The sequence below is a fragment of the Mustela nivalis genome (assembly GCF_964662115.1).
Source record: "Mustela nivalis genome assembly, contig: HAP1_SCAFFOLD_422, whole genome shotgun sequence".
NCBI lineage: Eukaryota > Metazoa > Chordata > Mammalia > Carnivora > Mustelidae > Mustela > Mustela nivalis.
This window is the reverse complement of record NW_028136231.1, coordinates 282,929-310,651: the sequence shown is the minus strand read 5'-3', so window position 1 is coordinate 310,651 and position 27,723 is coordinate 282,929. Positions and strand designations below refer to the sequence as shown.

General features: G+C 44.9%; 1 protein-coding gene across 5 annotated transcripts in view; it reads right to left on the bottom strand.

The window, feature by feature from the left end:
- Positions 1–14,173: 14,173 nt before the first annotated feature.
- LOC309857137 (uncharacterized protein) overlaps positions 14,174–27,723 on the bottom strand; it is a 77,918-nt gene continuing 64,368 nt past the window's right edge. For 2 of the 5 annotated variants that reach the window (XR_014307493.1, XM_082749987.1), the window contains exons 2-4: positions 17,622–17,694; positions 16,991–17,140; positions 14,174–16,197 (exon numbers count right to left, since the gene is read on the bottom strand). Coding sequence is in view for 1 of the 5 variants with exons in the window: in XM_082749987.1 (XP_082606113.1) it covers positions 17,114–17,140; positions 17,622–17,694 (100 nt within the window). In the remaining 4 variants the exon portion in view is untranslated. Of the gene's footprint in view, positions 16,198–16,990; positions 17,141–17,621; positions 17,695–18,630; positions 18,747–19,346; positions 19,503–27,723 lie in introns of those variants that run through there. The other 3 variants (XR_014307494.1, XR_014307495.1, XR_014307492.1) reach the window with 3 other exon arrangements.

The window sequence follows — 27,723 nt, the reverse complement described above, 5'->3', positions numbered from 1 at the left end:
TGAGAAGAAGGAACTGGTTCATCTTCCAAGGGATGCTTGTTTCAAGAATAATGGGCAAGGCAGACAGGAAATACAAAGGAGAATGGACTGTGTTGTTAAGCTATATATGTTTATTAATAGCTATCATTTGTATTGTGCTTCCTGTGTGCAAACCATTTTAGATAAATTGTCCACAAGGAGCCCAAATCTTACACCGCCCCATGGAACACATGAGAAAATAACATTCAGAAAGATCAAGAGACTTGCTCTGGGTCATGTGATTTGTCTGCATAAGCTGGAAAGCCCTAGGTCTGCCAGACATTAACGTCTGTGTGGTCTTCCCTGAAAACATGTTCTGGGTTTGCCCTGTGCCTTGATGCTGGAGGCTGGTGGTTCCGACAGAATTACAGGGGGGCTGCATTCTTTTTGGCAGGTGAGGCACAGAAACCGATGAGGCACATCACAGATTTATGGCACCATTCTCTCTTGGCAGGGTTTGGATCTTGGTATGCTAATTGTTCTCTCCTGACTCTGTGATTTGCAAGCTTTGGAAATTCAAAATCCAGGATTTAATTACATGATGACATCAGTTTCTCTGAGGTTGATCCATAAAGCTCTGGGGCTGAAGGGCTTGGAGGGAGGAAATACTGTTTTGGGTCAAGAAGTCCAGTCCTTTATTGTAGGACAGGCTGTCAGATCATATGATGTGTGGTGGGGAGAGAATTCTGTACTCTCTTCGAGCACATGGTCTTGAATTTATTTTAGGACACATCACTCACTGTAGCCATTCCCTGAAGATAAACTCATTTCAGGTTTTATTGGTGACTTAGTTCTGGGCTTCACTTTAACTGGTTCCTTTATAAGAAGTCAGGCTTTCTCCAAGCCCTCCTTCACATCCCTTTCTTCCCTGAATGTGTTGTATAACCCCAGCAGCATACCAAAGAGGATAACCCCCCAAGCAAGCCCTCTGAGTTTTGGTCCCCATGTCTTTGTCACTTGGCCTTCCTTACCCGGAGCCACACCAGGCTTCAGTTTCCAGAACTCACCTCTGTGACATCTGTGTGTCAGCTACTTCTACCTGGGTCATCTTTCTCACCCTGTCTATTCACTTGGCCAACTCATGGTCAGGACCCAACAACCATTTCTCTGAGCCACGATACTTGACGTTTTGGGCTTCATAAGATTCTCAATTAATTGCTGACTGCCAGCCCCTATGACCTCCCAAATGCCTTCCAAAGCTGTCCATGCTCTCTCTCCTCACATCTCCTCTCCCAAGGACAGTCCAGGCTGCCTTCACCTGCCATCTGGATTGTTCTCACGCCCCTCCTAAGGGATTCTCAGGTTTTCAGTCTTTTTCATCTCCAAGCTGTTCGGGACACTTGGAGATCTGATCACGTCTCCCCTCTGCTTCAGACCCTTCAGTGAGCAGCTCCGAGTGCCCCCAGGGTGACATCCACACTGCTTCTCATGGTGTCCCAGAGGCCACACCTGGTCTGATGCCTCCTTATCTCTCTGGTCACATCTCTCCATGCTGTTCTGCAGTAATAGTCCATTCTATGGCACAACTGAATTAATTTCAGTTCCCTGATCATACCATACGATTGTTCTTATTAGGGATTTTGCAAGTCCTGTTTCTTCTCCAAAGAATACATTTTCCTTTATTTCTTTTCAGAGCTTACTCCACATATCCTTTAGTTTCAAGTTCAGTATTACTGTCCTCGGAAATGTTTTGGAGTCCCATTATAGCCCACACCCCTGACCCCCAGCTGCAGGTCATGACTCTTTTGTGTGCTCTCAGATGTCTCATGTTGCTCACTGTTAAATATTTTTAGTCGTCTTTTTGTTCCTCTATGTCACTCATTAGGCTGGGAGCCCTGTGACAGCAGGGACCGTGCCTGTCTTGTTAATAACCATGTCACTTCTACCACTGAGCACGGTGCTGAGAGATGTAGGTATGCAGCAATGTGGGCGAATGAATAAGCAGGTGAATGAATGAATTTATGACAGAGATAAGCCTCCTTCAGCTGGATTTGTGAAGGATTCCCTAGCACCCTGCACGTACTCAAATCACCACACTTGCCATGGTTCTCCTATCAGTTTTGGCTTATTTTTCTGTCTCTACCATTAGCCCTGAGTTCCTAGCACAGCACTCAGAACATGGTGAGTACATGTTGAATTGGTGATCACGTGGTGGGGCTGGGTTAGGGGGATGATCTGCACAAGGAGAAAGAAAATGACAAAACACAAGCATATCCCGGAAGTGCTGGCTCTTGAGATTCTTATTATGTCGCCTTGAAAATTCCTACCACTCTGTGAACTACTTCTCCTTTTGTGATGTGTGTCCTGTCACGTCTGGTGCCATAATTTAGTGTGATGTGAGCCATATTGGTAGTAAAGCTATACGATTTGCCATATTAGTTCATCCCACTGCTTCATTAAGCTCAGTATGCTGCCCTTGGCCATGGCTGGGCTTGAATTTTGATGTTGGGAAGAACAAAGCCCTTTACATTATCCCTCCAAGTCCCGTGAGTCAGGTAAGGGCACATGTGGAGCTGGAGATTGTTCATCTTTGCAGATAATCAGCACATGCCCTGGAGCTTGGGGTTTTCTTATCCGCATGGTTTGCTGAGTGAACAGACGATGTTCCAAGGTGTGCTAGGATTTCAGCAACCCCCTCCTATTTCTGTAAAGCCTCTGGGTTGGTCAGAGTGCGTATGTTGCAGGATTGAACAATTCTGCACAACCCATCAAGAGAGTACATGGAGATAAAAGACAGAGAAAAGGATGAATACCCAACTTTTGTAGCAACATGGACGGGACTCGAAGAGATTATGCTGAGTGAAATAAGTCAAGCAGAGAGAGTCAATTATCTTATGGTTTCACTTATTTGTGGAGCATAACAAAAAGCATGGAGGACATGGGGAGTTAGAGAGGAGAAGGAAGTTGGGATAAATTGGAAGGGGAAGTGAATCATGAGAGACTATGGACTCTGAAAAACAATCTGAGGGGTTTGAAGTGGTGGGGGGGTGGGACGTTGGGGTACCAGGTGGTGGGTATTATAGAGGGCACGGATTGCATGGAGCACTGGGTGTGGTGAAAAAATAATGAATACTGTTATGCTGAAAATAAATAAATTAATTTTAAAAGAACAATTATATATTCCTGATACAGAGTTTTAAAATGCAGAATGGAAGGAAATATCACATATTATTTATACAATTTGAAAAATACTCCCCTGAAAATTCTGCCAATAAAGCTTGCATTAGATGTTAAAAAAAAAAAAATACAGAGGAGAAGTTTGCTGGGGGTGAAATGTTGTTTCATTTAAGCTTGAAAACAATCTTTGGACAAGTGTCCCCATGTTAGAGGAGAGGTGACTGAGGCTCAGAGAGATGAACAGCTTGCCTGAAGTCCATGCAACGAGGAGGTAAAGAAACCCATTTGTGGCTAGTTCGCTCTGATCCCAGGTCCTGTCTACATGCTTCACACTAGACTAAGCTACTCCCTACTGAACAATGTGTCTTCTTAGCAAATATCAGTAAGGCTTACACTGAAAGACATCATCTGGCAGAGTCCAGCAGAAACACTCTTAGGTTGCCATGGCCATACCGAGAGGAAGGAAGGAGGGCAGAATATGTGATACAATAAGGAGGGGAGTTGGAAAGGTAGAGGAAAGGCAGAATATGTGATACAATAAGGAGGGGAGTTGGAAAGGCAGAGGAAGGTCTTCACTCCCCTCCTCTGGCAGGTGGGAGGTTGCCATACACAAGGGTTCCCGGTGATTGACTAGGAACATTTCCCTTTCTAAGGAGAATGCCAGTTATTCTGTGTTTTCCAGATATAAAAAGGTAAAGACTAGGTGAACTTGAGGGACTTTGTGTGCATTCATTAGAATGCAATTCTAGCTCATAATTGGGAACAAGCACTCCAATTTTGCAAATGCCTCCAAATCGATGAGTTGTCCCATTAACCCATTTCACCTCCCAGTGGGCTTCCCTGCATCAGAAATAATCATGACAACGCTGGTGAGGAAGGTAGCTACTGCCTGTCCGCAGTTAGAAATTGTCAGGCATTGCATTTGAACGCTTACATGTATTTTCTCCTGAACAAGACCCTGAGGGAGCTCCTCTATTTAAAACTCCAAGTTTACAGAGAAGGAAATGGAAATTAAGGAGGCAGGACAGAGTTCATGGCATTACTCCTGACCTTATACTCTGAAGAGACCTGTAGTTTTGCCTCTCTCATGCATCCAACAGGCATCACATGTGCCTTTTGTGCATGTGGACCTTCTGAACACATTGACTTGGTTGGCCCTTCCTGCACATGCATGAGTTTTTTCCAGCTCATTTTCTTCTCTCTCCCTGGGGGGGGGGGGGAATCACCCTAATCTCTTAGCTCACTGCCAAGGCCTGCCTCATCCTCTGAGACCCAGCTCAGAGAGCACGTCCATGAAGCTCTTTCTCAGCATTCTCTTTCCCCATGAAGCCTTCATTCCTCCTATGATTTTCAGCATGTTGGCTTTTTACAAAATTTTTCACCCAGAGAAAGCCTTTCTGTCTTTCTTCCATCAACCCGAAATGCACTTAAATACCTCTCTTCCTTACTGGATTGTGTTGTTAAGTAGAGACGTGATGGGAGGGACTGTTGTCTTGGGCATCGTTGTGCCCTCTCAGAGCTGGGATGAGAATTTACTGAAGAGTTGTTAGTGTGCAAGATGGGAAATGACATTAATTGCCCAACTACTCAGTGCAAACAGAAAGTACGGTCAACAAAGAGTTGATGAGGTCGGTAAAACTCCTATTTTACAAGATGAGGAAACATACTCAACTTAGTTCAGAATATGTCCAAGGTCACCCATCACATGAGTTTTTAAACTTTGCTCTCAGTGATCCAAAGCCCAGACCCTTTATGCCATATGCCATATTCGCTGTTTCCCAGCAGTGGTTGTCAAATAAAACCTCAGTGAAAAGCTCAGTTCCTGGGAGTCTGTGTCCTGTTGGTATGTGGCAGAAAGATTTGCAATTTACTATTTTTTACAAAGAAAGAATTTATATATCATCATTGTAGATTCACTTCCCTTGGATTGGGGACTGTCATCACTTGAGTTTTTTGGTTCCCCTGACTGGTGATACCGCTCTAGGGAGAGCTTGCATTCCGATTATTAAACCAGAGGCAGGAAAAGCCACACAGGAACTCTCTACACTGGAAGGAGCCCAGCAGATGATGAATAGCAGACCTGAATCTTATCATGTATTTCAGGATGATGTATGGGACTGTTGGAAACTGTCTTTGACAAATGTGCACGGGAAGGGGAATTATCTCCAACAATGAAAAATGTTCTTATTATGTGATCCTAAAAAGGATCAGGACCCCTATCATTGGGAAAATGATCATCCCCGTATCCCTTATTAACAGCGATATGGAAGCATGTGCTAAAGACATTGGACATTGGGCTGAAGCTGTGATGGATAACTGTGAGTGCTGGATCACGTTGGACTTATGAAAGGTAGTGTTATGCTTGATAGCAGGTGGGAAATGTGCAACTCGCTAAGGTCGCTTTTAGCCCTTGCTTCGTGAGGCTCTGTAGGACTTGTTCCTGCTATCTTAGCCAAGTACCCAGCGGCTTTTGGTCAGGCCCAAAGCTATGAATCAAGAGTAGGAGGTATGCAATACACATTTGTAGGAAATAAAGCCATTTCCATAAGGAGGAGAAGACAGGCATTTTAAATATTTAATCTTACTTTATTTTCACATTTCACATGCTTATGTGGAAACCTGGAGTCATAGAGATTCACCAGCCTCCCTGAGGCTAGAAACCAGCAGAGTGCAGATTTGAACCTGAACAGTTTAATTTCAAAGTCTATATGCTTTGCAGACCATGGTAGTTTTCAATAAATAAGCTCCTGGTTGGAGTTCAGAATAATAGAAATAGAAACAACCGAATGTGTATGTGAAGTGCGTACTGCAGGCCCTGGCACAGGGTAGATGTTGAAGAGATGCGAGTCTTCCTGCCTTTCCTCCTTCCCTCTTTCCCTCCTTCTTTTCTTCATTCCATTTTTGAGTGTTTGAGTGTTTTCCAAAACCAGGCAGAGTGTTGGCCACAGAAGATTATAAACAAGTCCTGGGCTTAGGGAACTTGAGATCTCTCCCAAAGACAGACAACTAAGAAGCAATTAGAGTTCATTACAGTAAGTTGAAATCCCAGAGCAGAGATAAGCAACCACCCAAGGGCCTCCTGGAGGTTGTGCCATTTAAATAAAGATTCTTGGAGTGCAGATTTATTACTTTTTTCAGTTCAATGGGTGCTTTGTGAAATGTCTTCTATTATTATAGACACTGTCTACCCATTAGATTTAAATCCCTAGTTGTGGAAAATAAATCCTACATTGTCCTCTAGTTAAAGGAAGATCAACAGATCAGAAATCTTGCTGGGCTAGCTACAGGCTCCCCCTGACTTGACTTCTAGAGTAAAAGGCCTCTCAAGTTGTACACATATTTTATTCATTTCCTATTACATGTAGGATCAGGAACATATGTGCTTAATGTGTTCATTAAGCATTTGTAGAATAATCGAGTAGCCTATATTAGATAGGTAATTCTTTGGCCTTTGGCCTGCATTTTTCTAGAATTTATATTTCATTAGTTTTCCTTTGATGTTTTAAAGTAATGATTACTCTAGCTTCTCCTCCTGCTCTCAAAGTTATAGATTACAAATAGATTTTTGTGTCATTTGCGATTTAATGGCTGCTTGAAGCACTGTGTGGGGGTTTCTGAAGTCATACCCTGGCTCTGAGCAAGAACTGTTAACATTCAGGCATATTTTCTTTCAATCTTTTATTTACTTTGTTTTTTATGCACATGAGTGTGTGTACACAAACATGCAAACACATGCATTCTACTACAACGATCCTACTGGATATTTAATTCTGCATTACTTTTCCACTAAACCTTACCATCTAAGCTGTTCTCATGTCATTATAAATTGTGCAATTATCAAATTATAATAAGGGAGGCGATCTCATTTCCCTGAGCTTTTACTCACAAGCCCTGCTTCCAGACCCTTATGTCATTGTTGAGTTTTTTTCAGTGGTTCATTCCTAAATTTGTCAGATCTCACTTGAGCTGTGGCACACAGAATTGATTTCAGTGGTTGATGATTCATTTTTCTCTTTTCACCCTTGGACTGATGCAAATGTTTGTCTTCAATATTTGTAGCTGAGGGATGATGCTAACTTGTTTCCCCACAGCAAGAAGAAAAGGAGACCTTGGGAGTGGGCTCCCCTCTACGGGTGTGTCCCCAGCAGGGGCTGCCACTCCAGGAAAGCCTTGAAATCAGATTTGCCAATGGATGCCTCTGGATGCCAGTGATTCTTGCAGTTCACCTCTTTTAACCTCAGCTTTATCAACTTTAATATGTTGTCCTGGTGCCTTGATTTTTTGGCTCATCTGTTTTAATGTGATGAAATGTAAAGATGGAGCTCAATCACAGCGACTGTAGGGGTTTTCAGCTGATCGCCTATCCTCCGTCTGTTAAGGATTCGAATTTTAAGCAGCCAAAAATACATTTTCCTGGTATCTGTCATCAAGTGATTAGTGCAACTATTTAGTTCTGGTCATCTTTCCTATTCTTGGTAGATTTGTTTTCTCTTCTTAGAATTCTACTGCTGCCCTCTCTGTCTGGGAGACTGGAGCTGTCATTTAAACATTGCTTATTAGGATTCCAGTATTTGTCTCTCATATACAGTCAGCTAAATCAAAAAGTCATACAGCGTTTTTAAATTGCAAATTTAAATGACAATTTATAGACCAGGTCCGCTGGAAATTTTCTGTCCGTGGCATCCATCACTGCTTTTGTGTACATAGTTTTATGCTCCTCTCTTTCTCTCTCTTTTTATCTTCTTGAGAGCACAGCACACATATCCATCAGAAGGATCAGAACTGCTTGCAATCCAATAAAAATGCAATAAAGATCTTGAAAGGAAATGAAGACAGACACTGTATCCCAGACCTTCCTTAGATACTCCTTCTCTTCCTCCTTCCCCCTACCCCTTCCTCTTGAAGAGGAAACTTTCATTAGTCACTTTTTTAAAAAAGTATTGAAGCTCCTGGTTTAGTTTCAAATAAAATAAACATTCACCAAAGGCCTGAAAAAACGCCAAATATTGTTACCTCAATTAATTTGCATGATAAACCAATGATAATGGCACTATTATTAAGAATGGTGTCATAGCTGATATTTACTGAGCACTTACTATGTACCAGGCACCGTTCTATGTGTTTCCGGTGCTGTTACTCACTTAAGGTAATAAGATGTTGATTTCTAAAAGAGAAGACTGAAATGCATGGGAGCCGGCTTTCCCAGGGCCCAAAACTTGACTGACTGGTGGAGCTCCAGCTTCTGATGGAGAACTCTGTCCACCACACTAGCTTCTATCTTTATCTTCAGTGAGAAAACTTGGGGCCTGCTTAGTATCTCTATTTTGTAAGAATGACAGATTGAAAAGTCATCACACCATGCTTTACTGAGTTTTAATTTTTAACAGATTGGGTTAGAAGTGGGGAAGGGGGCGGTAAACCTTAAAATCATCTTCTACCGGTCCATTTTCCCTGGGATCAGAGTAGATTGGCAAAACATTATGATCTTCCATTTCAGAGCTGAAGGATTATCCATCTCGATGGGGGAAATCATCTCTAAAATCCTTCTGAAACCAGCTGCTGCAGAGGTTGGTATATTTCAGAAAATGTCTGCGGTACCCAGTAACTTCGGTGATGAAAATGAACAGAGTCAAGTCTGCATCTGGAGGCCCATATTGAGTATATGCTCCCCACCCCCCACATCCCTGCTGTGTCCTGTGTCTCCTCTTGTAACAGAACCAGGAGGTCTGCCTTTCAGCCTGTGCTCACCAGGCTCCAAAGTCAGCAGCAGTTAGGGTTGTCAGGGTTGGTGGGGTTCCAGTCAGACAGAGGAGGTGATGATAGGAAGAGATGAAAGGACTTTGTCTTGCCTATGAGAAGACATGGGGAAGGAGCCAGAGTAGGCTAGGGGAGCCATCAGACCAGAGTGCAGGTTTGGTCCTGAGTGGAAGAGGGAAGGAGGGAGGGAGGGAGGGAGGGAGGGAAGGAAGGAAGGGAGGGAGGGAGGAAGGAAGGAAGGAAGGAAGGAAGGAAGGAAGGAAAAGTAGAAGGAACATCTCAGACTTCAGTAAGGTCATTGTGGAGTCCTTGAGCCAGAGTCACGCATCAGAAGAGGCCCCACCTCCTGGGAATAGGCCTACTTGAGTATCCCTGCCTGCTCCATCATTGGCTGGGAGCAGCCTGTAGGAAACACAGTCTTGCCGTAGACATGGAATGGATTTATGAGTGCAGGAGTTGGGGCTCTTTCCCTTCTTTGCAGCTAGAAGTCTACCAGATGCATTCTCATTCCAACCCCCCCACACACACACTCCACACCAAACTGATAGTCAAGGTACCTAAGTCATTCAGCCCTTCTGACTTCTTCAGTTAGGTGGTGTGATGAGCAGTTCAGATTCGTCCCCCGTGTTACCCTATATTGGACACATGTGGGTTTAAAGGAGGTGCTGATTGAGATTGCAGCCCTGGATTCTCTGGCCAGTTTATACAGCAGTCCTCAGAACATTTTGTCCTTTCACAGCCTGTGAGGCCTGAAAAGAGGGGATTGAAAGCAGCTGTTGGGTTGGTAGCCTGAGAAGGAAGCCCTCTTTGTACCTGGTGATATCCCCACACCTCTTTTTGTGTCACAGGCAAAAGGGGAATGTCCATCCCCTCATGCTGCTGCATCCCCACCAATGTGAGAAAGGCCAAAGTGCCATTTCTGGAACATCTTCCTGATGGCCAGCATGCATAGGGTCTTATTTGAGTAGATTCCATGAAAATGACCAGTAAGGCCCATATTCTTTGGAGCATAGCCTAGTGATTGTGTCACTGTCTTCAGAATTCCAAACTGACCCATCACAGCTCTACCATTTATCAATGGCAGTTACCATGGGAACTTCAAGTCCTATAAGTCTTCATTTCCTTACCTGTAGAATGGAAGTGATGGGACTGATCTCTAAGGGTGAGAATGCAGACGAGATGTAGTCATCTGTATAAGGGCTCCAGATGGTGTTAGACATACTGTACTAGCTGCTGCCCTTCTGACTATGGGAGAACCAAAGTCCATGTATTATGGCTGGTTCCTGGAACCTTAAGGCTCATGGGAGGTGGGCTGGATGAGCCCATGTGCATGCATCCACCCCTGCCTAGCTCTGTGCTATAGGTGATGGAGGATGAGTGGGGGCACTGCACCTGCCCCTTTCATGCCTTCTGGAAGGTTACAGCTTAGCACTCAGTGTTACTCGTTGGCCCTCAAGCATTCTGTGCTACTTTATGCTTCCCTGCTCAACCTTCACATTGGCCTTCCTCCAGAATAATTTGTTGCTTGGAGCAGACCCCACTCATAAAAGAGGCAATCTGGAAGGCTGGGCATTCTGAGAGCCTTGAGCAGAGCTCTGAAAAGCCAGGCACTCACATATCTTCCTCTCATCTCTCCAGAGCTACTTTGCTTTTTCCAGACTGGCTTCTTGTTTCTCCCTCTCTGCAGTCAGGCTCACCTTGGTCACTGTGCTGCTCATGGCCAGCTTTACTGGCTTCTGCATTCAAAATCTCAATGAAGACTGAGTTGCAGGGTCCCCATTCCAGATCTTGGGCAGGGAAAATCTGTAGGCTCATCCCCCCTGACAGTGGGCTGTTCAAGAATTAGAGACCTATGACGGACAGTAGGTGCTAGAGCCCAAGCTATGAGCAGTGGGAGGGGATCACTATGCAAAGTAGTGAAGTGTGGTCTGAACAGACACAACCACCAAGAAGATTAAGATTAGATGTTACTTCCTCCAGGAAGTCTTCCTCGACCCATCTGAACAAGGATAGATCGGCCCTCTCCTGGGATGTTCTGATTCTGGGCACTGGCCTCTGTTGTGCTCTACTTCCCTTAGCCCCACATCTGTCTTCAAACCCGGTGGTGCATCCTGAAGGTAGGGATGGGATCTACTTGGTCTTTTAAGACACTGCCAGTGTCCAAAATGCCTGCCACCAAGCAGGTACTCCATAAATAGTTTGGAGACCTAAGTATCATCTGGGAAACTGACAAATAATTGTACTGCAGAAGAAGTACTTCCCAGTAACAGCACGAAGCATCTGCTTTGGCAGAAAAACAGTTGTCCTCTCTGCCCCACCCTCATGCCCGCCTCCAAGGTGCAGTAAACATCCACGGGACAGAAGCAGGGCTCCGGTGACTGCCTTTCATGTCATGCTCTCTGTCTTTGATCCTGATCTCCTTTAGGTATTGAATCCTGAAGAGCCTGCTGCAGCTCCCCACGGAACAGCCATCCGGCATCCCATGTATTAATGCCAACTAGCATTATGCTAAGTGCTTACTTAGCCCAGTGTCTGGCACATAGTAAGTAGTTGTTCTTTTATTATTGACGGAGTACTTTAAATAAAGTGCTGCATACCCACATCTCAGTGCCTTCATTTATACAATGAAAATGCTTCTCTGTGCTGTACGGGTTTGTATGAGGAATAATTTGATACTGTGAACAGAGCACAGCCAGGTCTGGGCTCAGGGCTCCATAGATGAGAGGTGATGCCAGCCCCATCAGGAGAAGGCTCAATGGGCTCAGGCAGTGACCGCCCCCCCCCCCCAGCTCCCAGAGCCATGCACAGGAGGAAGGGGACAGGTTTGGAGAGGGGCTCTTCTGTAGCTCCATTTGCATGGTTAGACACACAGGGCTCTGGTCTTTTGCCTTTCACCTTGAAAAAACTCAGGCTTTTCAAAGAGATTCTAGACTATATTATCAGACTTTCACCTAGCATGCTGTTCTTTTCAGCAGACTGACTTTTATAATTCTCATGACCAAATGCCAACCCTTCTTTACCCAAACCCCCTTAATCCTTTGACCTTGTCTCAGTCACAAGAAATGATTGTCTGCTACATCTTGCCATACATGATTTAGGGAGGATTACTGACCAACCGCAGTCCATCCTTCACCTTCCCCTCCCCCACCAGCCATCATTTCCTCCTGTGAAATCCTCCTAGGGGCCCCAGACCCCAGGAAATATGCTTGGAAAGAAAAGAGCTAGGCAGGGCAGCTGGGGCAGAGGCACAAAGCATCTCAGGGTAAGAGGTTGAAGGGAACATTCCAGAGGAAGGGAGGACAGGTGTGAGTGTGGACATACTGTTTTGTCAAGTGAAAGAAAGCCTGTTCTTGTGGCTCAAGGTAAGCAGATGTTCACCCTGGCCTCGTCACCCTGTCACCCTGCATGTCATTTGGCATGACTCTCCAGTGAGGTCTCTGAGGAGGCGGGCCTGCCACAACAACTCCTGGGTGCTCTTCCAGAACAGAACAACAGGACCTGTGTGGGTTGCCTGTAGTCACAGGGTGAGCGACGGCCTCTTCCAAGACTAGACCCTAGCTGCCAACAGCAGATCCGCTCAGCAAGACACAGGGCTAAAACGTTCAGTCCGGTCCGGTTCTGTGCCTGTTGCTGTCAGAGTCATTCTCTACCTGGACACGGCAGAGTGTCCTCTGTTACCCAGGGAGCTGTGCCTTGCAATCCCATTCTCCCCTAGGCTCTCCTGACATTGGGCATCAGGCAGGGCTCAGCCCGTGGGAGGCACTGTGGAGGGCTTGGGAAAAGTGGGACAAAGGGGGATGTGGGGGACTCTTCTCTTCCTCCCTCTCCTTCTGGTTGTGGTTCTGGCAGTAGCTACATCCTGGGGATCCAGGTCCTGCAGGATGGCTCTTGTCTTGACGGCTGCAACCCTCCAGGACAACCTTGCGTCATTCCAGCCACCTCTCCACAGTCCTGTCTCTCTGCTCTGGGGACTGCACCTCCTCCTTTTGTGGGTCTGTTCCCAGGGCTGGTGGCAGCTTCCTGCACTCACTAATCCTTGGATCACTTCCTTTTCCCCTGGCTTTTCAGCTCTTCCAACACCATTGTAAGGGTTCCCTGCACTAAATTCCCTCTTGGAATAGCTGGCAAGGGCTCACTTTGTCTGATGGGTCCTTGACTGATCCTTTGTTTGAAAACTGGCTCCCCTATTATGTGAGAACTAGAACTTTGGACCAGCTTCTTAACCTGCAGAGCCTCTTCAGTCTCCTATGAAAGAGATTTTAGATTTAGAGGTTATGTGTGTATAGAAGCTAACTGAGGGCTTGGCGCATTGTAGGTGTTTAATGAGTGGTAACTCTTATTCCAAGTCACTGAGGAAGAGAGTAAGGCCCTGTCAGGAAGGAAGCTGGCCTTTTAATTTTCAACTCCTAGCAGGATGCCCCACATTTAATAAAGTAAGTAAACTTAATAAAGATATATATATACATATATATGTGTGTGTGTGTATAGAGAGAGACATTAGAGTGCCTCCATGGACTAGTTTCCTGAGGGTGCTATAACACATTACCACAAACTTGGTGACCAAAAACAAAACCGGAAGGTTGCCTGGGTGGCTTAGGTAGTAACATCTGCCTTCAGCTCAGGGCATGATCCCAGGCTCCTGAGATTGAGTCGTGTGTCTGGCTTCTTGCTCAGTGGGGACTCCGCTCTCTCTCGCTCTCTCTCGTCCTGCTGCTCCCTCTGGTTGTGCTGTTTCTGTCTCTGACAAATAAAATCTTAAAACAAAACAAAACAAAAACCAGAAATCCACTCTCTCACAGTTCTCACATTCTCTCTGAAAGTCCAAAATTTAGGTGGGTCAGCAGGGCTGCTCCCCCTGTGAAAGCTCCAGAGGAGAATCCTTGTCTTTCCTCTTCCAGCTTCTCATGGTTGCTAGTTGGTGCTTTTGGTCTGTGGTCACGTCTCTCTCTGCCAGTCTCCTCATCTCCCTGAGTGTGGGTCTTTCTGTCTTCAAATAGCATTCTCTTCTGTGTGTCTCTTGTAAGGACGCTTGTTACTAGATTTTCCTTAACTTATTTATGTCTCAAAGATCTCCCCCCCCCCCAAATATGGCCATACTCACAGGATCCATGGATAAGGATACAACAGTATCTTTTCAGGGCTACTGTTTAGCCCACTCGAGTATCTCAAGGGCTGATGGTGATGTGACCGACAACAGCTCTCATGGGCTGGTACCCATGCCCTAAGTTTACTTTAGAACAAGTCTACTTTGTGTGGTTAGGGGGATCATTGAAATCATATGCCCGCAGAAGCTTATTTTATTAACATTTACAAGGTATTGATACATATTACTCATTGTTTATTTGAACATTTTTCATTCACTATTCATTCCTGTGAACAACAGTTTATTAGAGTATCTATCTATAATAGGCCAGTCACTAGGCAGGCCCTGAGGATTTAATTAGATAGATAGATGAATGGATGGAAGGATAGATTTCTTGAGACATGAACTGGATATGAAGATAAACGGGGAATCTACTATAGTCCAGTGTGACCAGGCCTTCAGTGGATATATTTGCCCAAGATTAGAAGAGCCAGAAATGTGCCCAGGAGATTAGAGGAAGCTTCACAGAAGAGGTACCATGCAAGCTAGATCATACGAGTTGAAAGGAGTTTATTTATTTTTTTATATAGATTTTATTTATTTATTTGACAGACAGAAATCACAGATAGGCAGAGAGGCAGGCAGAGAGAGAGGAAGCAGGCTTCCCACTGAGCAGAGAGCCTGATGATGCAGGGCTCGATCCCAGGACCATGGGATCATGACCTGAGACAAAGGCAGAGGCTTTAACCCACTGAGCCACCCAGCCGCCCCTGAAAGGAGTTTATTAAACAAGAGGAAGACATGCAGGCAACACCTGAGATGCTCCATGTATTCAAGCATAAGAGATTGTAGTGTTTTGGAAGAATGGTGAGAAAGTTAGTGTCCTGGAGCTGCAGGGTTCTCATAAGGAAGCAGTGGAAGTGAGACAGCTGTAGGAACCAGAAGCCAGCTTTTATTTAATACCCACAAAGGGGAAAATCGTATTAATCCCATTTTACTGGGAAATGAAGAGAAATTAGCATCACATACCTAGTTAAAAGGGGGACTTGTGCCCCGTTTTCTGCCTTCCCTTGTATCAGAGAGCAGCAGGCAGATATCCCTCAGTGTTCTTCTCCCGTGGTCTGCATGTTCTCCTTTGCTTGTGTCTTATTCCTCCAATATTGGGAGCCCTTTGATTTCTAGGAGGCCTGCCTTGTGCCTAGCATGTGCCCGTGGCCTGCCTTATACCTGGCGCCCCACAGGCATCGAGGAAATCTTTGCTAACTGAGTTTTATCACAGGAGAAATCCTGGATCAAGCAGGAGAGCCGGATAAAATTCTTCCTGAAGTCCTCTCTGACCTCAAGCTTCCAGACTGAGCTTGCTTTCATGGGAGGCTGAGATTTTCTTCTGGAGTCAAAATACATGGATACCGCCCGAAACCTATTGTTACTTATTTCTCTGGGGGCAGGGACGTATTTCCACACACAGCCCGCTCTCCATCTGTCACATGCTTTTTTATTGGTTTACACGATTACATCTATTTACGTTTGCCATTCACATGAATGCTGCTTTTTCATAATTCATAGAAACGTCGCACAAACTTAATCTGCAGTGAGAACTCAAACTTGACTAAAGCCAAGCGCCCTACCTGCGAATGTCTTTGTTCCTGATAGCATATCCTTTGGAGCCCTTTTCGGTGTCACATAGGTTCCAAATTCTCCTTTAAGGAGAGCCAGATTGAGGAAATCACTAATCTCTGACAGTTGTATAGATATAATTAAAGATGTACAAATTTAAAAATACCTGCTATCTCAAATTACTCTCTAAAAGAACAGGGAGGGGAGAGAGAGAGTTCTATTTAAAATGTCAGATACAGATGCATTAGGCCGGGTAGTCAAAGCACTGTATGTCTGTCACTCATGAAAACTGGCCATTAGGTCCATAAGTAGATTTTACAGGCTTCCACACAAGAACACATCCCACACATTTCAGCCACATAAAGATGAGGAGCCTGGATGGCGGCCGCTGACTCACTGGAAGGGAGCAGCCATTGGGAGGTGATAGTGAATGAGATGTTTGGAGTAAATCCACTGCACCTGGAGGCTGGATGTGGGGCTCAGGGAAGGGAGCACTCAGCAAGGTGGGAGAAGGGCGTAGCATTCCATCACAGCTCTGCCACACAGCATCTACCTGAACTCTGGCCAGTCTCCTCATCTCCCTGAGTGTGGGTCCGTTTCCCCATCTGCAAAATGAAATAAGTAACAATCGTCTCAGCTGTTTCTACTTGCATGGGTGGTTGGGGGAGCAGATGAGGTTTACATACGTAAGCTGTTGATCTGTTGCTTGACATAGTCAAATGTATACCAGGAAGAGACAGCGCAGGTGATCGGAAAGCACGTTAAGAGTGCATCAGTGAGTGGTTTAGGCCTCTGCCTTTGGCCCAGGTCATGATTTCAGGATCCTGGGATCGAGCCCCACATTGGGTTCTCTGCTCAGCGGGGAGCCTGCTTTCCCCCTCTCTCTCTGCCTGCCTCTCTGCCTACTTGTGATCTGTCAAATGGGTAAATAAAATCTTTAAAAAAAAAAAAAAAAAGACTGCATCAGGGAAGCACACAGAAAATGCCTGAGAGTAAAGCTGGACTTGGCCTCAGCTTTGATAGCGGGAAATCCAGCCAGGTGAGCAAGAGCCTGGGAGGTGGTGGGGACAGGGCTGGGAGGTAGATCCATTGTAAGACCTGCTCTCAAGATCTGAGCTCCATGCTTTGGGGTCCTCACTCTCTAGATTGAACCCTATTCAAGCACTTGGCATCTCTGATCCTCAGTCTCCCTCTCCACAAAATAGGTAAGATGATTCTATAATTACTTTCCCCACAGGACTGATGCAACATCAGCTAAAATCACATTTAAGTGTATGGAAATGGTGGTGTCAGCGTGAAGTTTATGATTGAAAATATCATGATCCCTTTGGAAAGGATCAGAGAGGCAGGTCTGGGTACCCATCCTCTCTTCTATTATTCATTCATTCATCCACTTACCTTATTCCATATTCCTTTTCAATTTACTTATTTCCTATGCTTCTTGTTTATTATTTGTCTTTCATCGATGGCATGTTCCAGGTAGGCAGAAATTTTGGGGTCTGTTCTGATCATTGAAATGTCCTAAGTGTCCAGAAGAGCTCCCATCACCTAGTAGGTGAACAATAGATATTTGGTGAGTTAGGTATGTTGTGGTTTAGGCATTATAATGGGAACAGGTACTGTGGTACCGAGGAAAGACTCTTTTCTTCAAAAAGTTCATAGTTTGTTTGGGGGTTTAGAGGGGAGACATAGGAACCGATGGGTCTAATGTAAAATGTTAAACACAGAGTGATATGTAGAGAAGTATGCTCCCCAGCTCTTTTATAATGTATGAAGAGGGTTTTCTCCCAGGTGGGGATTAGCCAGGGTTGGTGCACTCAGGGAGCTGGTGTTCCTGGTAGCTACAGTTGGCCCCTGGAGGTATAGGGCAGTAATCATAGTATTGGAATGAAGCACACTTGAGTTTGAACACAGACCCTACCACCATCACACAGCTGTGATCTTGAGTAAGTAATCACTCTGAGTCCCCCTTCCTTCTCCTGAAAAGCTTTGTGAAGATTCAGTAAGAAAAAAAAAATGTAACAAAAACCATGGACACAAAAGCCGGCTCTTCTTGAATGGCTTCCAGTCCACCCACCATTCCTTTGCCTTTCTCTCCAAACCTGAAAGAAATACAGCTTTTCCAGGTATTTCATTTGTGAGATAGTTTTTTTTTCTCGGTCTCTCATATTACCAGTGAGGTCTAGCATCTTTTTTCCTTCTCCTACTGTGGCTGTTCCCACCATCCCTACTTCTCCTAGAACACCCCCACCATGGCCACTGTCGCTCCTGTGCCTTCCCTGTCCTCAGCTTCCCCTGGGAGCAGCCCCGCGCCCTTCTATGATTACCACCTCCTGTCCCTGCCACGATCAGCCCTTGTTAATGAGCACTTAACTAGTTAGGCATTGCACAAAGCATTTTGTATTAATCATTTAATCATCACAACACTTGAGGAAAAAAGGTGTTATGTCTCATTCGACAGATGATGAACCTTAGACTCAGTGAGTTCACTCATTTCCCAGGTCACAATGCTTTTGAGAGATGGATGCCAGCGAGAACCACTCTCTAGTCCGTGATCTCCTTGAAGGAAAAGAAGCCTCACACTGGCACATGGTGGAGCTCACAAAATTCTTACTGCCTGGACAAGGGCACCATGCTCAAGTCTGTGGTGTTGAGACACCTGGGAGGTGGTACCTGTATTTCTAGGATCAGAGAGAACGCCATCCCAGGGACCTCCCCTCTTACACTCTGGCTGGGAGCAGAGGTGTGAGGGTGGTGGGTTCCTGCCCACTGCAGCCAGAAGAGGCTCTGGGTCCTCTTGATCCCATTTTACATTATGGGTTCAATACCTTACCATGGGGGAAGCCTTGCCCCCGGTGGTCAGACTAGATGCAAATGAGCCTCTTAGAGATGCAAATGAATTTCCTACAGAGAGCTCTGGATAAGAGCTGAAAAGATGTGTGTGACTAAAAGCAGGGACTCCTGGAAAAAAAAAAAGGAAAAATTCCTTTTGGGACTTGCCGGCTAATTAGCTATAGCAGCCCTCCTTGGTGGCCAACCTGCTGATGTGGGCAAACCTGTGGGTTTGGTGCTTAGTCTTCATCCTCATGGCCAGCTCTGGGGAGAAGCATCTGAGGCAGGAGCACAGGCCCTGGGCTCAGAGGTTCTTAGTCACCTGTAAGAGGGTTGGTAAGAGTTCTAGACGAGAAGCAAAACTTTTCTGGGACTGCTTTGCCTAATTGTTGTATCTGACGTGATTCCAACCCAACATGCTTGCTTCAGATGTGGTTCTGCCACATAAAGCTGTGTGACCTTGGGTAGATCATTTTAATCTGTCTGGGCCTCAGTTTCCTGATTGGTGTGATGGGAATAATAATCTTCATGACAAGAGTGGTCCTGAATATTGACGAATAGAAGCTGTGTGTTGACATCCTTTTCTCCCCTCTCTGACAGCTGTTCTTGGATTCCATCTGTTTTAATGGTTCCTTCCTCTGTTTACCTGCTGAAAAACAACCCTCACCCCCAAATCATTCTCTCTTCCTCCCCCAACCAGTAAACCCGCTTGAGGGTAGTGGTGATGCCTCTTTGATTTCCATTTGCTCAGTGCATGAACTAGATAGGTGAGAGATGGCTAATGAATGAGTTGACTGTTGGTGTCCCCGCCATTCCATACTTAAAGGCCATGATAACATTTCTGTACCATGCTTCTGTTCGGAAAAGTATTTTTAACGCCCACTCGTTATGTAATTGGCATAAGCATCTGTGATAATTTTACCACTTTGCAGGTGAGGAAGTTCCAGTTTCCTGAGGTGGGTGGCATGGCTTGTCCAAGGTGACCCTCCTGGTACCTGGCATGGCTCACACTTCATTCACTAGTCAGCAAGTATTCACCGGGCACTTCCTGGTGGCCAGTGATCTGGGTCTTTCCTTTTTTTTTTTTTTTTTTTAAGATTTTATGTATTTAATAGAGAGAGAGAGATCACAAGTAGGCAGAGAGGCAGGAAGAGAGAGAGGGGGAAGCAGGCTCCCTGCATGATTCCAGGACCCTGAGATCATGACCTGAGCCAAAGCAGAGGTTTAACCCACTGAGCCACCCAGGTGCCCCAAGGTGGTGCCTTTCTTATTCTCTTCCTTTCTTCCCCAGGGTAGCCACATTCTTCTGGGACCAACACTTCAGTGAGCAGTTCCCAGCTGCTTGGGACCCCCAGTTGTAGATGGGGGCCGCTACCTTCATGGAGCTGATGTTCTGTAGTGGAAGCAGAGAGCAGACAGAAATAGTACATTTGTTAAATAAGTAAATTATTGAGAATTTTAGAAGGTAATCACTGATATGGGGGCGGGGGAGGGAAAGGGCTCTGAGACCTTTGGAAGAACTCTTCATTTCTAATGTCTCTTACTAGAAAAAGAAAGTTACTTTGTCATTGATTGTGTCCCTCTCCACACTCTGAGAAAATGTATGCCTGGTCCCCAAGGATTTCAAGATGAAGAATTATGTCTGTAGGCTGACTGTTCCTTGCAGAGTTAGAGGGGGCTGGTGGAGGCCGCAGCAAACTACAAGAGGGCCAGAATTTACCAGTGTGTATGAACAGATTAGGAGGGTAGGAACAGTAATCTTAAATACAGCTAACAGTTATTAAGCACTTACTACATACCAGCCACTGATCCAAATTCCTTATATATAGCAACTCATTGAATCCTCACAGTAAGCCCTTCTGGTAGTGCTTATCATGGCCCTATTTCATGGAGGGGGAGACTATGGCACAGAGAAGCTAATAACTTGCCCAAGTTCACACAGCAGAAGATAGCCGAGCAAGCCCAAGGTGGTTGTTTCTTGGCTCTTTTAACCATGCTACTATGCTGCAGGGTGGAAACCAGCCCCCTTTAAACAAAGGAGCTGGCATGGTGTGGCCTGAGAACTGCCAGGGTCCTACTGAGCAGACAGGCCATGGAGTGATGGGGGGTAGATGTGCAGTGAAGTCAGCTCAGATATGAGAAAAACCAAGAGCACTGGATATCTTGAATCATACTTTTGGCCTATACTTCCCTGTGCCTTGGTTTCCTTATCTGCACCATGGAAAGGGATTAGCTTAGAGGATCATCTAGAGGCCCTTTGCCATGGAGCCTCCGGAACTAGGAGGGCTGTGCCATCTCGTCAGCTCTGGACCGTCAGGTCATAAGCCCTGAGTGCAGACCAACTTAGTTTGAATTGGTGGCTCTCCCTTTTGCTAGGGCAGGGCACATGGCTTGAATAAATAGCTTACCTTGAACAATTCGAGCTTCAGTTTCATCATCTGTTAGATGGGTGCACTGAAAGAGCCCTGGCCACAGGGTTGTTATGAAGATAAAATGATGTCATGTGAGGGGACTCTGTACTGTACTGCCTTGCTCTCAGGCCCTGGTGGCTTGATCTCATCATAACATTGTGAGGACTCTGAGGGCCAGCCACTGGCAGGACAACAATTAGCAGAGAAAAGAGTTTCTCTTAAAACCGGCTAATAGTTTTCTTTACTACTTCTTGCACACTAATTTCACTGTGAGACCCAAGTACATTACAAACTACAGCACCTTCCCACATGGGTGCTCTGCCTCTGCTCACCAGGAACAGGCAGGGCCTCAGACCTCCTAGAACTTTCCCCTGGCTTCTCACTCTTTAGGTCTGTGTACATGTCATTTGCTCAGCCTGTAATGTTTTCTGCATCTTTCAAGGTCAACTTAGTCCTGCTACTCATTCTGGAATCAGATGTTCTGATGGCTTACCCCAGTTGAATTAGTCACTTTGTTCTCTTCTCTCCTAGGGTATTCTGCTTCCCTCCCCATAGTCCTCATTTCACTGTGCTTTAATCACCTCTTTACTGCTTTGCCTGTTGTCTAAACTGTGAATCTCCTGAGAACAAGGACTGGCTCTGTGTTCATTATCTCTGCAGCCGGTGCTTAATATGTTTTATTGGCTGAATGGTCCACAAACTGAAAGAGGTCACACCAGGGATGGGATGCAAAGAGCACCCTAAGCAGGGAAGGCAGAGACCAAAGGACAGAGAGGTGGCACAGGGAGTTTTGACTCTAGCCTCTGTTAAGCAACAGCTGAATGTGTACCATCCTCCAGATGCCCATTATCTGTGCTGTGTCGCTCTCCGAGGTGCTGAACCAGAATCACACAAACATCTTGTGAATCTCACAAACACCTTCTAAGGAAGTGAGAAAGTAGAATTCATTTTTTGTAGCATGAGAAAATGAGACATCAAAGGTGCTGAACCTGCATGTTTGGGGGTTGATATAGTTCGCTCCCCAGCTCCTAAGGAGTCAGTACAGAATATACCCGCCTCACCATGCCTGCACCTCCCCTTCTCTTCTGACATCCTTCTGACATGTCTCTGCCACCCCTGCCCCACCTCCCACCTTCCCACTCTCATCTACTTATGACTCGATGTGTCACATTCAGGTTTGCAGATGATTTTAGAAATGGAGAGTGAGCAAATCCAGTTGAACAATTTAACCAGATTCAAACGGATTTGGATCATTTGCGTAACTGGGCTAGCAGATGGCAAATGTACTTCAAAGTACAAAAATGTAGACTAATTGTAAGAGGAGAAAGCAAAGCAGTTTATGGGTGAGGGAAGAGATTTGGGAGACAAGCTCATTGAAATCATTACCTCAGTGTGTTAGGACAAGCAGCACAACTCTGGGTAACAGAGGCAGATCAAATAGAGTACTCTGGTGACTTCTTGCTGGATGGAATGCAGGAGAGAGGACCTGTCTTCTTGAAGTAAGAAAGGAAACAATTGATGGAGAGAAGGATCTAGGGAGGATGATGCTTGTCTGGGCAGAAAAGCCATCATGGTCACTTTATGGGTTCATGTTTCTCCTGTTCCTGTCTTACCTATGGCCCCTTGGTGAGAATCTGTTTCTCCCTGAGCCTCACTTTCCCTTACTGTAACATGAGCAGACTGGTGTATACTTTCCTGTTGCACTGAAGAATTTATGAGATCATGGATGTGAAAAATGCATGCAACTTGTTTGGAAACCTATGAAATTCACTCTTATGAATATAATTCTATGTTCACAATGCCCCTCCCCCAAATCCAGTGTTTTCAATGACTGGAAATTGGAAAGTGGTTGTGTGCTAGCATGATAGACCAAATGATGACCCCTCTCCCAAATATCCTTGTACTGATCCCAAGAGCCTGTGAGATGAGACATGGAAGATGGGATTAAATTAGGCATCTTGAGGTGCAGAGATTATCCTGAATTATCAAGGTGGGGCCAAAATGTTGTTACAAATGTCCTTTTAAGAGGAAGACTGAGGGCTTTTTGACTTAGAAGAAGGAGACTGGAGTGATGTGGCCACCAGCCAAGGAGTTCCAGTAGCCAGCAGAAGCTGGAAGAGGCAAGAATAGAATTCCCTCCCTCCAGAGCCTCTGGAGGCAGCAGAGCTTTGCTGATAACTTTGATTTTGGCCAAGTGAAACTGAATTTAGACTTCTGGCTTCCAGAACTCTAAGAGAATAAATTTTGGTTGTATTAAGACACCAAGTTTGAAGTAATATGTTATCACAACTGTAGGAAAAGGGAATTTGACCAATACAGAAGAGATCTGGATGAATCCAGGCTCTGGTTTTCCCTTCTGTGGAACCCTGGGTCATCTCTCTTGACTTGTTTTTCATCTTTAAACTGGAATAATAATAGTATATTCCTTTATATGGATTATTGGGAAGTTGCAAAATAGATAATGCATGTACCCTCTCCACCACAGATATATTTAAGAGAAAAAAAAAAAAAGCTAGGCATAGTTTTAGGTTTTGAATCAAGCAGTATTTATCAGCACTCAGAATTACAGAGAAGCTGACGGTACAATTTTGGAGCATGAAGGTAATACTCAGTATTAAAGAGGCAGCTGGAGTGTTGGTGACATCTTGACAGCGTGTCTATAGGAGGCAGGACCATGACCACCAAAAAGGGTGTCAAGTCCGGCTCCTGCCCTAGAGAAGGTTGGGGTTCTAGGAAAGGCAATCCAGCAGAACCTAAGGGCTAGCACCATAACTGAGAGACGGGGATATCTCAGGTTAGGAAAACAGGATTTTGGTTAAGGACTTCATCCTGGGTCTCAGGTGTGATTGCTAGTGAAGAAAACTCAGGGAAGACTGCTGGGCCCAGATCCTTAGTTTCTAAGGACATCGTAACACCAGGTCCTAAGATTCTGAATTCACTGGTATAAATTCTGCATCCATCAGAGTGGGTCTAGTCCAGGAACAGTGGCTGCTAGGATGCCAGGGATTACTCAAGGCTGCTTTAGAAATTAGGTCACCAAGTCAAAGAAATCTGAGCTGAACCTAGGTGCTTCCAAGGTGCTTTTCAGTATCTGAAAAGACCAATGACATCTAGAAAATTGAGTGCAAGATGGGTACAAATAAGAAGCTCTAGCTAAGATTGTGGATAGAGTCAGAGCCTGATGAACTTGGTGTTTACAAGTGTGGTGCTGACTATGGCACAGGGAGGCTCTGATGAATAAATATGAAAAATGCAGACCAGAAAGACTGAGCAACTTGCTTAAAGACTTGGCATATTAAGTACAGAACTGGATCTAGAAACTTTATCCTTTGCCAGATTCTTAAACTGATCAAATATGATTCTGTTTTAAGGTCTTACAAACTCTTTGCTCTTGAATTTAGAAAGATTTGTTCAAGATCCCATCTCTGTTGTAATCAGTATCCAACATTTAACAACTCCTGTGCTCTATGATTATATGGCAAGTTTTTTACCATCATTTAAGGAAAGAATGTTCAGGGAGAAAGGGAGGATTCTAGGAATAAAAAGTAATTAAACATAGTAAGTCTCTTGAGATTAGCCATTAATTTGGATGAGAAATGTAAAATTGCCTTTAAAGTAAGAAGGGATAATATCAAATGATTGTAATATCCAGCCTGGGAGGTATCATGCTGGTAACATTGCACAAGGCAGGATAATACATGTGGCAGTTCCCTGATTTTTGTAGGATAAATGATGTTGGTTTCATTTCACTGCTGAATTAAGATACACATTTCATAAACAGCACGTTAAGGCAAATGTATCAGAATTGCACCTAAAGAGCTGAATAGCCAGGAAATGGCAGCCCCAACTTCAGCGTGTCTGGTGTCTCTCTCCTCATCATCCCCAAGGCCCTTTGTTGGGTTTGGGTTCATACTGGGGAATCTCTGGGAGGGTTGGCTAATCACACCCCTTCTCCCCATGCATTTGGAGCCAAATACAAACCAGACACAGGGACCAGATAAAGATAAAATACCCTCATGTTGCTGGCCACGCTGGACTGGAGCATGTGGTTTGGCTGGAAGGCTGGAATCAGGCCGCCTTCTACCAGCCCCTCCTTGACTTGGAGACCTACTTGAGTCAAAATGAGGTCTGTAGAGCTGGAAGTCACCCAGCCCCCCACCCGTCAGAGAGATAAGGACAGCAGCCCCCTCCCATCCTCTCTGTGTTTCCTCTGCTAACACGCACAAGGAAAGGGCTTGCCCTGGTTGGCTGGACAGTAGTGTGCTCACACCCCTCTTGCAGATCCAGAAGTGGAAAAACCCCACATGGACTGAGCTCCAGTTCTCACAATTGTACCCAGTCTCCAGGATCCCATAACTCACTCCTCTTCTTAAGGGAAGCAGCAGGAGGGATGGAGGAAAGAGACAATACCACCTTCCCATTGTTTGAAAGAGATGAGGGTCTCCATTTTGTATGGGCTGCCACCCTCCTCCCTTCAGACTCCATCCATCTGTCCATCTGCCTGGCCCTTGGCTGCCTGATTTCATGTGCCTAAAACACAATACTTGTCCTACCACTCCCCTGCTTCCCAGTCTTTCAGGTTGGCATGGTTTTAAGCTCTTTAGTGATATGCCTACAATCTGCTCCCCTATTTCATGGATACACCCCAGTCCTTGTCAACTATTGTTGATGGCTCCTTAAACAGAGGCTGCTCTCTCTCAGCCCTGATCCTTTGCCTCTAATGCAACCCCCCATTCTCCTGGTTAAGGTGCCCTTCAATTCAGAGACCAAACATCTGTATTACTCTCCACAGCATTTCCCCACTCAGTGTATTTCTCTGTCTCTTCAATTAGATATGTGAGGCCTCACATTTGGCATATAGTAGGTACTGGTGATTTTTGGTTGGCTACGTCAGTGAATGAACATTTGGAAAAAATAGAGCAATAAGCCTACCATTCTAAAGAAGGATCTCAACATGATTTTTAGGTTTGTTTTGTCTTTTTGTTTTCATGGAAATAAGTTTCTTAATGTCACTTTTCAGCATTTTTTAAATTTTTTTATTTGGGGGGGGAGAGAGCGAGCACAGGCAGACAGAACGGCAGGCAGAGGCAGAGGGAGAAGCAGGCTCCCTGCTGAGCAAGGAGCCCGATGTGGGACTCGATCCCAGGACGCTGGGATCATGACCTGAGCCGAAGGCAGCTGCTTAACCAACTGAGCCACCCAGGCATCCCTTTTCACCATTTTGAAGATTTCTTTAAAATAGTCATGAGTGTTTCCTTTGCTGTGCAAAAGCTTTTGATCTTGATGAAGTCCCAAAAGTTCATTTTCGCTTTGGTCTCCCTTGCCTTTGGAGACGTGTCTGTCAAAGAGGTTACTGCCTATGTTCTCCTCTAGGATTTTGATTGATTCCTGCCTCACCTTGAGGTCTTTTATCCATTTCGAGTTTATCTTTGTGTATGGTGTAAGAGAATGGTTGAGTTTCCTTCTTCTATACATAGCTGTCCAATTTTCCTAGCACCATTTATTAAAGAGACTGTCTTTTTTCCCACTGGATATTTTTTTCCTGCTTTGTCAAAGATTAGTTGGCCATAGAGTTGCAGGTCCATATGTGGCCTCTCTGTTCTACTGGTCTATGTGTCTGTTTTTGTGCCAGTACCGTGCTATCTTGGTGATCAAAGCTTTGTAGTAAAGCTTGAAATCAGGCAACATGATGCCCCCAGTTTTGTTTTTCTTTTACAACTTTTCCTTAGCAATTTTGGGTCTTTGCTAAAATTTCCATACAAATTTCAGGATTGTTTGTTTCCAGCACTTTGAAAAATGTCAGTAGAATTTTGATTGGAATGGCATTGAAAGTATAGATTGCTCTGGGCAGTATAGACATTTTAACAATGTTTATTTTTCTGATCCATGAGCATGGAATGCTCTTCCATCTTTTTGTGTCTTCTTCAACTTCTTTCATGAGTGTTCTGTAGTTCCTCAAGTACAGATCCTTTACCTCTCTGGTGAGGTTTATTTCAAGGTATCTTATGGTTCTTGGTGCTATAGTAAATGGAATTGATTCTCTAATTTCCCTTTATGCTGAGTGAAATAAGTCAAGCAGAGAGTCAGTTACCATATGATTTTTCTTACTTGTGGAGCTAAGGTCAACATGGAAGACACTGGGAGATGGAGAGGAGAAGGGAGTTGGGATAAATCAGAGGGGGAGACAAACCATGAGAGACTGTGGACTCTGAGAAACAAACTGAGGGTTTTGGAGGGGAGAGGGGTGGAGGGATGGGTGAGCCTGCTAGTGGGTATTAAGGAGGGCACATATTGCATGGAGCACTGGGTGTGGTGCATAAACAATGAATCTTGAAACACTGAAAAAATAAAGTTTACATATCCAAAAATTAAAGGAAAAAGGAAAATAGTTGTGAGTTTTTTTATGATTATCAGCGGAATCAAGTAGAATAAGAGCCCTCACTTCATCTAAGGTCCTTCATAGTAAGCTACGTGAGTTCTCAATCCAGTACTTAGAGTACGCAGACTGGTTTTACTCAGCTGTGACTGTATCCTCTCTGCGACAGAATCACATAGGGGACTGTGGGCCATGGGCCAGGTTTGCACAGATAATTAGTCAGCAGTGGATGGAAGTTTTTTTAAGTACAAGGGGAAGGACCAATGAATGTATCTTTATAACAGGGATAAATGGAATTTCTCCTTTTATTAAGTCTGCTCTTTTAAGTGATAGAGAACCCTTCTTTGAAGTCTTTGCCTCTCTGATACTGGGGAACAATGGCTGTGATTATCTTTAAGGACTTAAAGGGAAAGCAAGACTGCTTGAGTTGTGCCTCACTTTCATCTCCTCTCCTGACTGTCTGTCCCTTTCTGGGCAGGTTTGCATGGAGCCTGCAGGCTGCAGGGCTCCTA